The 12379-nt window shown below is 45.0% G+C and overlaps 1 protein-coding gene across 1 annotated transcript; it reads left to right on the plus strand.

Annotated features, from left to right (window-relative positions):
- The first annotated feature begins 296 nt into the window (after positions 1–296).
- On the plus strand, positions 297–10358 carry trim8a (tripartite motif containing 8a). The gene is given in 11 exon segments (XM_034552206.1): positions 297–582; positions 1205–1807; positions 7274–7369; positions 7950–8183; positions 8448–8479; positions 8821–8936; positions 9070–9116; positions 9118–9318; positions 9320–9346; positions 9348–9620; positions 9623–10358. Coding segments are annotated over 10 exon segments (1710 nt in total). The 5' UTR covers positions 297–582; positions 1205–1237; the 3' UTR covers positions 9737–10358.
- The last annotated feature ends 2021 nt before the right edge of the window (positions 10359–12379 follow it).

Genomic DNA, 12379 nt, shown 5'->3' on the forward strand with positions numbered 1-12379 from the left:
CTTATCGATGGCTTATAACTGATCTATAAAGCATTATTACAACAAAATATATGGTTGTCTCCTCAAAAGAAAGGCGTTCACAATGTTCTCCCTCGTGCACCGACCCCTCTTACGGGGCCTCGGCCTCGGCCCCGGCCCCGGCCAGCCAGCACTCCGCTTCAGAAGCTCGAGGTGCAAAGAATGACAAGTCACACGAGCGCGAGCGGCTCCTGGTCGTTTCCAACCTCTCCGGTAGAGTTTGCTGTGGCCGTTTCCTTCGCCTCGCTCCTCTCGGCTCCTCCCCGTCTGTGTGTCAACTCCGTGACGGGTCACGTTATCGGAGGGGGGCAGTCGGTGTGGAAGCACTGAGCTCCCTACCGACGAGTCACCGTCGGGCCGCACTTACCGTTAAATATTAGTCAAATAGTTGACGGGAAAGCGAAAGCAACCGGATAACATCCTTTAACATCCCGACGCTGAGCGCTACGTCGGACAGACGGCTGGAATCGAACCGGAGCCGCTCGAGCTCACCGCGGGCTGGATGCGAAGCTCGGCGTGAAAGGTGCACCGGAGTCGGCCGACGACATGGGGAATAAATAGTTGGTAACGTTGCTTTAATTCCGTAATAATACACCTAACGTGTTTCATTAGACTACCACGGGGCTGTATTAACAACAGGAAAGAGGGTCTCCGCGTAAAAATAAAATGTCAGTGTCGCCCGGTGGCTTTGTATTCGTCCTATTTCCAGTGTTATTCAGTTGCAAGTTGTCACTCGCTTCTCAAACGCCACAGCTTGTACCGTCCTGTCGCGGATTCTCAAACGAAAATCCTCGGGCCAAATGTCCTATTGTCCGTGTGTTTTATTGTTTTATGGTGACAGTAGTTTGGTCGAAGTTCCCCCATCGTTGCACTTCGTTGGACACTTGACTTCATCGGAGCTTTTTTCTCTTTAAGTCCTCGTCGCCTGCTAATGCTCCCTGTGCTCGTTGTCTGCTATTGCTCCTCATACGCATTTACCACAACAAATATTTCTCCACATCTTTCTGTGCCATTTTGGACAATACGTAATTCACGTAGAAATAAATACTGTGGTAGGCCTAATTTTAATACGGGTATTTATTTGTGTGTTTGCGTTTCTTTTTTTTTAATGAACGCCCTGCAGGAAGTAGTAATCCATATTTAGAAACTAATTCTCAGTTGTTCTCTTTTTTTTTTTCTTCTTTAGTCACACATCAGCAGTTCGGATCCAGCTGAAGTCATGGATGAAAGTTGGAAAAACTGCTTTGAAGAGGAGCTTCTGTGTCCCATCTGCCTGAATGTTTTCGATGAACCCATCCAGCTGCCATGCAAGCACAACTTCTGCAAGGGCTGCATCTCTGAGGCCTGGGCCAAAGACAACGCTGCGGTCCGCTGTCCCGAATGCAACCATGACTACGAGCAGAAACCCGCACTGGAGAAGAACTTTAAGCTCGCCAACATCGTGAAGCGGTTTAACGCGTTGAACACTGAGAAAGTCCCCGCCGTGCTGCACTGTGTCCTCTGCAGACGAGGCCCCCCGTTGCCCGTGCGGAAAGTCTGCCTGCGCTGTAAGGAGCCCTGCTGCCAAACTCACATCCAGACGCACCTCCAGCAGCCGTGTGCGGCCCCGGGACACCTGTTAGTGGACGCCGAGGAGCTGAGCGCTTGGACCTGTCCCAGTCATGAGGAGTACAGGCTGCTCCACTGTGAGGAAGAGCAGGTGGCTCTGTGTCCGTTCTGCTGCATCTCTCACTGCACTCACCAAAGACACACAGTGTGCGATGTGGATACGCAACGCATACAAATGCAGGTACATAAAATCCCAGCCACGCATGCTCTCTTACTCGCCCATTCGCTTGAAACTATCAGCTACGAGGCAGGTGACTGTCAAAAGATTCAATAGATGCACTTTCTTTCGGCTCGTCGGTCGATAAAGGCCTTCTTCTCTTTGCCTCTATTCTTATCTGATGTGAACGGACTGGACAGGTGAAAGCCGACCCTCGGGGTAGATGATAGCACACACACGTACACACACGCAGGCATACGTCCCACAGCTTTTAACCTTGATCAAACCACCCATTCCACACTGCCACGCCTTCACATTAGCCGGCCTGTGCCCCCGGGTAAGTGCTGTGATGCAATCTGCATCCACCGGAAATGATGACCCCTGTGCAGTGGGGGTGGATCCTCGAGTAGTTGTATTATGTTAGCTTCCCTGATCGGTTTCAGGGTTTGTTCAGCGGGAAAATGCATACTGCTAAGGCTATAGAGGCCGAGAAATTAACGGAATTAAATGTACTGTTTTTGAGAAGAAAATGCGGAAATATGCAGAAGTTTTCACAAGCCAGCAAGTTTATAATGTTGCACCAGGAGTTGGGCATCTTCAGGGAGACAAAGGTAGAAAAGAAGGGAGGGAAAGAGGAAAATGGATTCTCCAATATGAGTGTAAATCTCACTGACAGCATGTGAATAATGAACTGCCTTGGCAGGGTTGACCTCAGGATGCCAGGAGGAATATGGTGTCTCGCACAAGGCCAGGGTGTCTTGGCTGTGTCCACTCCAGTATGGCCCTTTTTAGTTCTATACATTATTTCAGTTCACTCTCTTTTCAAAAATGTAATGTGAGTGGCGAGGTGTAAAAACGCAACCACCCACTCAGCCTCCTGCACATTTCTTCTGTTTCTCCCTATCGGTGAAGGGGCGGAAGTGAGAATCAGATTAGTTTTAGCATCTGCCATGTTGCAGCCTTAATACGTTTGGTGATTGTATTATTCCTGTTGGGAAAGTTACAGGCGCTTTTCTTTTCGGTGTGTGGCTCACAAAGTTCTAAATCGTTCAAAATATTTGGTGAAAACTGTTGCTCCGGAGCTATAATTGGGACAAAAGATGTCTGTTCAGCCCTTTCCGCAGCTGCTCTGTACAGACACGTATGCATGCACACACACACACGCACACACACACACACACACACACACATCCACATCCACCCATCTTTCTGTTCTTTGACAACCGTATGTTCGCAGGGTAAATGGAGTTATCCAGGAGTCAGAGCTCTGGTCTCTTCTCAGATTAACGCTGTGCATGCTTTGGCCTTCAGACACAGAGTGCCCTCTCATACTGATAAATGTGGCAATAGCCAAGAGTTAGGCTTCTTGTATGCTGGTCTACTTCTTCAAGTAATTTGAGGCCAAAGTGGCTTCTCTTTAGTAGAAGCCACTGAGAGGTTGTGAGCTGTGGTCTATTTTGGTAAAAGGATTTTTTAATTCCCCCGGCAGCACTTTCGTTGCTTTTGGGATAAACAACAAGGAAAAAACTAATGTAGCAATGTTCATATATTTGGCTCTCTATGGAGACTTTTACGCTAACCTTTTGCAGGCTTGCTAGTAATTTCAAGACGAGAAGGGAAGAGTAATATAATAGTAATGTCGTCCCTGGGACAGGCGGAGGTGGAGCCCTCCCACTTAGCCTCACCTTGGTTTTCTCAGGCACCTCAGCAGGAAACCATCGCTCATGGAAGCTCTGCCGTTTGCAGTTTCTTGCATCGGGGCTGGAGTGAGTCAGTTCCTCAGAATGCTGAGGGCAGTCCATTGACATCAGACGTGGGGAATAGTTGTCAGTTGATTGTGAAAGAGGCTCTCTGTTCATTGAGCCTGAGGCTCTTCATTTAAACATGAGCTTCCTGGCAACCCGCGGGTGTCTGGATGCCTAAATAGGACAGTGGGGAAAGTGATCATTGGTGGACTTAATCTTGATAAAGGTAGGCTTACACATTGCTCCAGAGAGATCAGCAGGAAGACAGTTCCCCCCTGTCCCTTTGTGCTATTTCAAGCATATAAGACAAAAAAGGTAATTGGAGGAAAAATGAGGAAGACACAGTTGTTGACTAGAAGCATCCAAGCACAGAAAAGCAGTTCCCATTATGTGCGGCCATGTCACATAAAGCAGTACATGCGCCGTTTACGATGGCAATAACCCAACAAGGTGTTCTCTTCTGTTTTTGTAAAACAGCAGTTACACAGAAGGTATGAAATACCACGGTTACTTTATGTAGTTGTTAAGACAGTTATTATCAATGCAAGAGTGCTGTCTGAAAAGTATCGTGCACACAATATATGAAAAACTGGACTAGACAAGAAACGCAGCCAAGGAACTAGGCGGCGTGAGTTAAGAGGGCAGATTTGGTTGTTGTTTGAAGCTGAAAGTGACTGAATAAGCAAGCTGTAGTGTGGAAACGCAGTACAGCTATGGGATGTGTCACATGATGACACACGCACACCGTTTAATAAGATGATATCCATGCCACCACTCCTTTAGCTGCTCTAAAGTAATTGCATTTATCTTAAGCTGCTATCGGTAGCATGTGTACTTGTGTGAATCTTTAAGGCTCAACAAACGCGATGAATGCCTTTTTTATATGAAAGCGTTTTGGCCTCAATCATCATTTACATCTTGCTGTAGTCTTCTCCTCGTCTTCCATTGCCTCTTTATTTTTTTACCAAAGACGGACTCCACAAACTTCCCACCTCCCCTCTGTGTTTGTTGTGTGCTTGTGTGTTCTCATCATTGATATAGTTAGTAGAACTGGATATGCTGTGGTGAAATGGCCAACCATTCATCAAACATAACTGGCTCAGCCAGTCCTCATGCCGATAGAACATGCGAGACAAACATTGCTCTGTCAGTCAGTGGTCAATAACTGAGGTGCATGCTAAGTGTAGATGTCAATGACATTCCTTCAAAGTAAAAATGTAACAACACAGTTACCTAAAGGCAGTTACAGTTGCCCCAGCAACTGTGTCATGTACAATATATCTTTCACCATTTTTATGATTTTGGGCTTACTTCACCAACCCATGTTGGTCCCCGTCTCATCAGCCTTTAAAGTAAGATGTATTCTTGATTTTTCCAGTGAGACCTCCTTTAATGCTGACTGTCGACACTGCAAAAGGGATGCAAATACTGGAGACAAAACGCCCACATTACAGTTGGCTAACACAGTTAGAGGCTGTGTCACTTATTCACTACTCTCCTTATAATAGAAGCTCAATAGTTTACGCACAATGCATTGCACTGTAGGATTGTAGGCAGAAAGAAATACCATGAACAATATATTCTTTCCATTTTTTCATTTTTTGATGGCACTATATAGTAGAAAAAGTAACTGACTCAGAAACTGAACATTCAACCAGGGACTGGCTAACCTTCAGGAGAATTTAGCTGGTGGGAGTTGGTGGAGACCAAAACAGTGCTCAAAAGGAGAATTCGTATTGGACCTACATTTGTTTGATGGACAGATTAATTTGAATGTTGGTCCAAGTCTCCTGGCTGTGTAATAAGGCAACTGTTAGCTTACATGTTCGGCAACAATTGAAATGGTAATAGTATGCCAATGTTGTTTTTACATGTTGTTTTCGCCGTCCCTAATGCCTAGTTCACACTCCACAACTTTAGCTCTAAATTTTTGTTCCCAGACAGTTTTTGAAGCTCCCGGACAAAATCCCCAGATCAGAGGCAAATCCGCGTTGGCTCTGCACTCGCACATCGGCGATTATGTGCCGATGTGCGAGTCAGGGAGGGAGCTCCAGCCAATGAGAGTGCAGGACACAGGTTGAAGGGGAGACCTGGTGGAGGGGTTGCCTGGCCTGTAGCCTCCCTTTGTGTTGCATTTTCTGTTGTTGTTGTTGTTGCACCTAGGGGGTTGGATGAATAAACACAACACATAACACAGTGACTGATCGACATGGAGGGAATAGCTAATATGTAGAAACGTGACTATGCCTGGGTGACTTTTCATTATAAAAAGTAGTTTGGAGACCTCATCGGGGATTCCTCCTGGTGAAAGATCTTGTGGTGTGACACCGATCAGTTATACAGTGTTAAAATTGCAACAACTTCAAGACATCCAATTAATAGACTGCATGTTGTGTTGTATGAACAGTACAACGATCTGACCTCTTTGAAAGTCGTTTAGTGGGAACCGGGCTAAAGCAGCCCAAAAGAATACCTTTATGTGGATTTTCCCTGGTTAGCGCATCATTTGTCAATAGTCCAAAGCCCTTGTCATATTCAAAGTTACCTTAAATTGTAAACCATGCGACTGAAATATTTCTGCTGTGACCCAGGTGAAAATTGGGAATGTGCAAACAAGCAAAAGCGGGAGTAGTAATATATGTTGGCTAGTATTTAATGTAATTTAGAGTCTTCATTTGCTGTTTTAGAAACTAGATGGACTGGTGGATGTTTTCTCTGTGGTATAGTAGTGGCCAGCCAATTATTGTACATAAGACTACATGAGTGTTGTAAGCAGCTGAAGAGGGCTGTTGCTGTGATACCACAACGTAGCTACCCTGAAACTCACTCACTAGAGACCGCAGGAATGTCCTCAAGCTCCCTATCTCTCTTTTTTGATTCAAACTTTCCCTCTGTTGGTTTCACCCTCCTTTTTGTATGTCTTTCTCACTTTCCTTCTGTCCATTCTTGGCATGTGCAAGCAGAGCCCAATAGCCCTTTTCCTCCCGTTCCCTTTCTCCCATGCACACTCATGCGGAGGGAGAGAGCCGACCCCAGCATTATGCACACAGACATGACAATCTGTCACTGAGAGGCCAGTGCAAACAATGGGAGCAATGCATGTGGCAAAATGGGAAAGCAGAGAGGGGTAGTGAGACACCCCCGCTTTTTGCTCCCTCCTGCTCCCTCACATACACATTAGCTTTCACATATAAATACATACACAAGGCTTTGTTGCCATGACAGCAGGTTTTCTCTTATTTGGGCATGGTGCCTTTCCCATGCAGAAACAGTTCATTAAAAAGCGTACCTGCCCTCCCGAGTTCCTAGTTAGCTGTCAGCCTGTGACAGTAGATTGATTTCCATCTCCTGCAGTAAATGGAGACGGATTATGTTTACCGGCGCTTCAACTGGCCTTTGGCTCTTTTTGCACTCTGAGTCCACGGAGGAAGAAGGCTGGTCCCAACAATGGACTTCACTTGATGGCGCAGGGTCCTAGACAAACCTAGATGCAATCAGAGATGCATTTGTGCAATTGTGTTTGCACTTGTCGGTGCTTTTCCTCATTGACAAGTGCATATGCTGGCAGCTGTTGTTTCCTCCGTATAATCAGGATTGTGGAAGAGATTGTCTTAGTGACTCGTGAATAGCAGCCAGGTTTGCTCAGGTCACAGCTGAGTAGCAAAAAGTTTGTATTTTATATTTTTGGTGCGTCCTGTTGTGCTTCAGCTGTCTCATCCATCTCCTGTATGTCACCTCTCAACAGGCCATGCTAATGAGGCAGCAAGGCCGACTGGATGGTCGTGTTCAGAACATCGATGAGCAGCTGACCAAGCTGGAGTCGGACAAGACACTGATGAAGGTACAATACGGCACATGCGTTTCATGCACTTACGGAGAACATTATCGGTACTTGTTCTTTGTCATTGTGTGGGTTTGGTGCTATAATTTTGTCCACACGCTGTTGTAATGAAATGACTCTGTACCTTTGTTCACTGTTGCAAAATGAAGAGAAAATGTCATTTATCTCCAACATTTGAATGGCTGGTGCATTGAGGTAGAAAATACATTTTGCAAATGACTTTGCTGCTTCAAAAAGCACAAATTCCACAAAATGAAGTAAGAAAGGAAAAAATATTTTAACCTGCACAGTAACTAAACACATCAATTCATTGTATGTAGTATACTTTAGATGCTTACGCTGAGACTTTGCAGAAATAATTGGTAAAAAGGCAACGTTGTTTGTAAAAGTTGACACTCCAGCAATTTAATATTGCACTTTCGGAGTCCTTGTACGGGACAGATTAGAGGGAGAATGGTCAAATCAATTGTGATGACTTTTGCTGGTCATTAACATGTAAAAGAGGTGGCGTGCCTTTAAAATGGGTGCAAGTGTATGTGTTTGTAAATCAACGTGTCCCCGTCATGTCCTTTCTCCACAGGATGCAGTGTCTGAACTGAAGGAGCGAGCAAGAGCCCAGTATCAGAGGATGCATGCGCTGCTAGAAGCAAACCAGGCTGAAACCATGCAGATGCTGGAGAGCACTTACACCATGTATGTGAGGAAAAACTCCCAGCAGGTTTTGCAGCTCAACGAGAAGCGCCAGGAAGCAGAGAAACTCCTGAGCTCAGTACAAACGTTCTTCAAAAGAGCAGACGGGATTAACTTCATGAAGGTACAAATGCACTCATGTCTGTACCGCCACACAAACTCAACTATGTCTTACAGTATTTGCATCCACAGAATCCAATGTTGTATCCTCAAGAACAAAGATGTCACAAAGATTGTTCATAACGAACGTTGGTGCATGTACACAGACACACCACAGCAGGTCCATTGTCTGTGAATAAATGTATCTTTCTGTCCTCCTATAGTAGCTGTTAGTGAGATGGTTTCATGGTGGGTCTGAATGACTTGTGCGTCTTATTGTCTTTTTCAGAACACAAAACCGTATCAGCTGCTAATGGACAGGTAATAATTTCTACTTCTATTCCATGACACCTTTTTTTTGGTACAATGACCCTCATTCTGCTGTCATTGAGGTTATAAATGTTGGATTGACAAATATTCTTTTCTCAACCACAATTCATTTCTCATAGTTGTGGAAATTAGGAGGACCCTAGTAAATATTCATATAATCCTACTCGCAATGTATATTAATAAAGAAGAGATATACTTCACTGGTGCATGTAGGTGTACGTCATTTGACAAGCAAAGTATGCTTCAGTCTTCCAGAGAAGTAAAGCCTCAAGTGAGGGTGCAAACGGCTTACTGAATCTGATCCACAGTATATTATGTGTCTCTTTTTTTAGGTCAAACACGCACCTGAGTAGTGCTATCCCTCCACTCAGAGTGGGCCAGCTCAATTCTCATCATTTGCTATCTGAACTTTCAACGAGAGAAAAGAACATGCGAAAAATGCTGGAAGGTAAGAGAAAGGTGGAACGAGTAAATAAAGATGAGGGAAATGTGCATTTTAAGATATCGAACATCAATCTCCGGCATATAGTCCTGAATGGAACTTGTTTTATTTCTGCCCCACCACCACTTGTCATTCTCAGAACCGTTTAATGAGGCACCCATTCTTGAGATCGTCCAGTCTCACAGCAAGCTCTGATGGCTCTCACATGGGGACTGATTCTGGACTAACGGAAGAGGAAATACGGCATGGCTTTTCCTGGAGAGTACACACAACAAACTCCACCTCCCAGGATCCTCCACCGTTGCTCTACGGCAGCAAAAAACCCTTCCTGGCTGATCAGAACCATCATGGCCCATCCATGTATTCCTCTGAAGGCCTCTCCCAGAATCCCCCACGGTGGGCCCGGCCACAGCCGGACTCCTTGGCACTGCGGCCCATCACATGGTGGGTCTAGGGTCCAGCTCTAGCCACCACTCAGGGACCATATTCCCCCCCTCCCATTTCTCCAGTGGAGGTGCCTCGCAACAAGCCATGTACGAAGGGAGGAAAGTACTGATGTGCACTCTGAATAACTGCTGCTGCTCCAGGGCCCCCGCTGCCCGCGCCCGGCCTCCGTACCCAGCTTCGGACTCCTTCCCCTCCATGACCCCTCAGGAGTTTCCCCCACATGCCCCACTACCTACAAGCCAGCACACTGCCAGCATTTTCCCATGAGGGGAATGATGGAAGCCGCACAGACAGCCAGGCACCCGGACTTCTACGGGCTGTACGGCCAGTCTTCAACCAAGCATTACGGGACCAAGTAATAAACCAGAATCAGCATTTGTTCCGTTTTCATGAAATCAGAGTTATCGATTTCCTCATTTGCTTTTTGTTACTTTCCATTTTGCAGAGTTATGTTATCAGTTTGTCTCCAGCAGGCCATCGTGATTATATTATTTTGACATTTACTTGACCCCCATTTTGGGAAACCATGCCCTGTTAATGTTTTTAGCCCGGTTTACTTCTTGAATCTCAGTGGCAGTACTAATGCTGTAATTTGAAAACAAGTTTGTATTTAATTTATTTTCTGTTTCAATTTGACTGGAAGTGCTAATGTGAATAATGTAGTCTTAAATCCTTTCAGGCAGTGAACAAAATAAATAACATATCCTTCATCACGAGTCCTGACATGGGACTCCAGAGACTTCAGTGCCTAAAAAGACTGTTAACATGCTCTTATTGTACTTGCAAGTTCCTAGCTCTTGATTATTTCCTGTTTGCGGTTGAAAGCATGCAGGGAGCCTCTCCATGCACTCCAAAGTCCATGTGGCTTTAGAAACACACTGGACTTCAAATGCTTGTCAGGTTTTCATGAGTTTTTTATACAAGATTACTGAATAAACCAAAATCAGTGGAAAATATTAAATAAACAAGCAGAATACGTTACTTTTTTGTTGTATTTTAAGCATTGGTTTTACACAGTTTAATGTAATCTTGGGGGCTTTTTTATCCATAGTTATAGTGTCAACTTTAAACAGTGGCACAGACGCACATTGTGTGATTTGTTTAGGTTAAGAGGTTTTGCAGTTTAACTCACTGGGTTACAGTTTAAATTTTAGAGCCTCCTGTAACAAGAAAAGTGGTTACTGTAGTGTATCCCACCATGCAGTTCACACACAATCTATTCAGATGCTCAAAGTCTTGTGAATGAGGAAAAAAAAGACACTGGGTGACCACATGTTTGAGATGCACTGCCTTCAGCGGAATCGCAGAACACGGTGGAGGAGGTTTGGACAATGATTTGTTACAGACCAGGCCACAGAAGGCCCATTATCTGCCAATTTAGGACAGTTCACTTCCTTGTCAACATCCTGGTCTCTGGCAGAATCTCTGTCTCATCCCTCTTTGTCTCATTATTGGTGCTCATTGTCAAGTTAGGTCAGAAAACAGGAATAACTGATGAGCAGCACCTCCCTCCCCTCACCTCACCTCTCTCTCTTCGTCTCCCGGGGTATCATTTGGCGGGGCTCGACGCGGAAGAGGAGGAGGATGATATAAGCGAAGAGTTTTAATGAGGGCTGGGACAGCATAGTCATCTACTTATCTGTCACTCATACTCCTTTCATCATTCCCCTCCCCCCCAGCTAGACGGTGAGATAGATGGAGCGAGCTGAGGGCGGGGTGGAGGGCTTAGAGGGAGGAGAGGAAAAGGGGAGGAATGGTTAAAGGGGGATCCGGGGGGGGGGGGGGGGGGGGGTGGGGGGTAAATACAGAGTGTGGCACATCACTTATTATGGGTTATGAAATGCTCTGCCCTCTTCTTACGTTCTCCTTTTCTCTTGTCCAGTCTGTCTGCTGTTTTTTTCTTTGTGAACACACACATTTCTGATATTCTTTCCAAAGAGCTTGACCACCTTTAGCAGTGAATACACACGGCAGAGGAGGAGGAGCTGAGGTTTAGTTACAGTGTGGCATGAATCTGACATTTAGTGTGTGTGTGTGTGAGTGAGTGAGAGGGAGAGAAGAGAGGGAGAAAGACAGCCTATTAGCATTCCCCTTGAGCACCGTTTCCTTCTCTCTGGTGTGTGTTGTTATTATAAAAACATACAGTAGATATCCTGAAGGAGGCCATACCATTAATTTAATCCATATAAATAATTTCATTCATATCAACATTGCCACTTTAAACTCTAAAACAAATTCCAATCAGGGATTTAAATGGTAAAGACTAAATTCTGTATTATTTTAGTTTAAAAATGGTAAGAAATATGTGGAGTCAGATTTCTCAAGCAATATTTTGAATGTCCACTACAGTTCGTGACACAGGCTAGTAGTAATGTATTAATATTTGCATTAGCACAAACATTAAGCTTGAAAAAAAGGTGTGTAGCTTCTATTGTGTGTTTGGTTTGTGCGAGTTGAATCTTGTTGTGTGAGCGAATGTGTGCTCAGGTGTCAGCGCACAATCAGAAAAGTGTGTGTGTGTGTGTGTGCGTGTGTTCATCGAGGTTACATATAGGGTACAGGGTGATGCACTTGACAGCTGTGCTCTGTTGTGGCAGGTGTGCTAGAGCTGTATATGTATGAGTACAACACGCCCCTGCTTGCATGAGGACATGAGCCTGTAGTGTGTGTTTATGTGTGTGTGTGTGTGTGTGTGTGTGTGTGTGTGCGTTTCCAATGCATGGGGAACTGTCAGCTGTTGTGCAGCTGTTGTTGTGTGTGTGCTTTAGTCAGTGTCTATATCCCCTATTGAAGTTACAGTGGGCACTCTCTCTCTCTCTTCTTCCACACACAGTTTTCTTGACCAACATTTCTTGCCCAGCAGTACCTGAAACAAGATTGAATAATCAAACAGGGTCAATATAGCCAATATAGGTGGGGTGAAAGTAATCATTTCAAATAAAGAAGTTCTCCAACTCACTAACTGGATGTAAGAAATCACTTCATCGCTGAATAACTTCTGG

Source organism: Cyclopterus lumpus, chromosome 15 (assembly GCF_009769545.1).
Source record: "Cyclopterus lumpus isolate fCycLum1 chromosome 15, fCycLum1.pri, whole genome shotgun sequence".
NCBI lineage: Eukaryota > Metazoa > Chordata > Actinopteri > Perciformes > Cyclopteridae > Cyclopterus > Cyclopterus lumpus.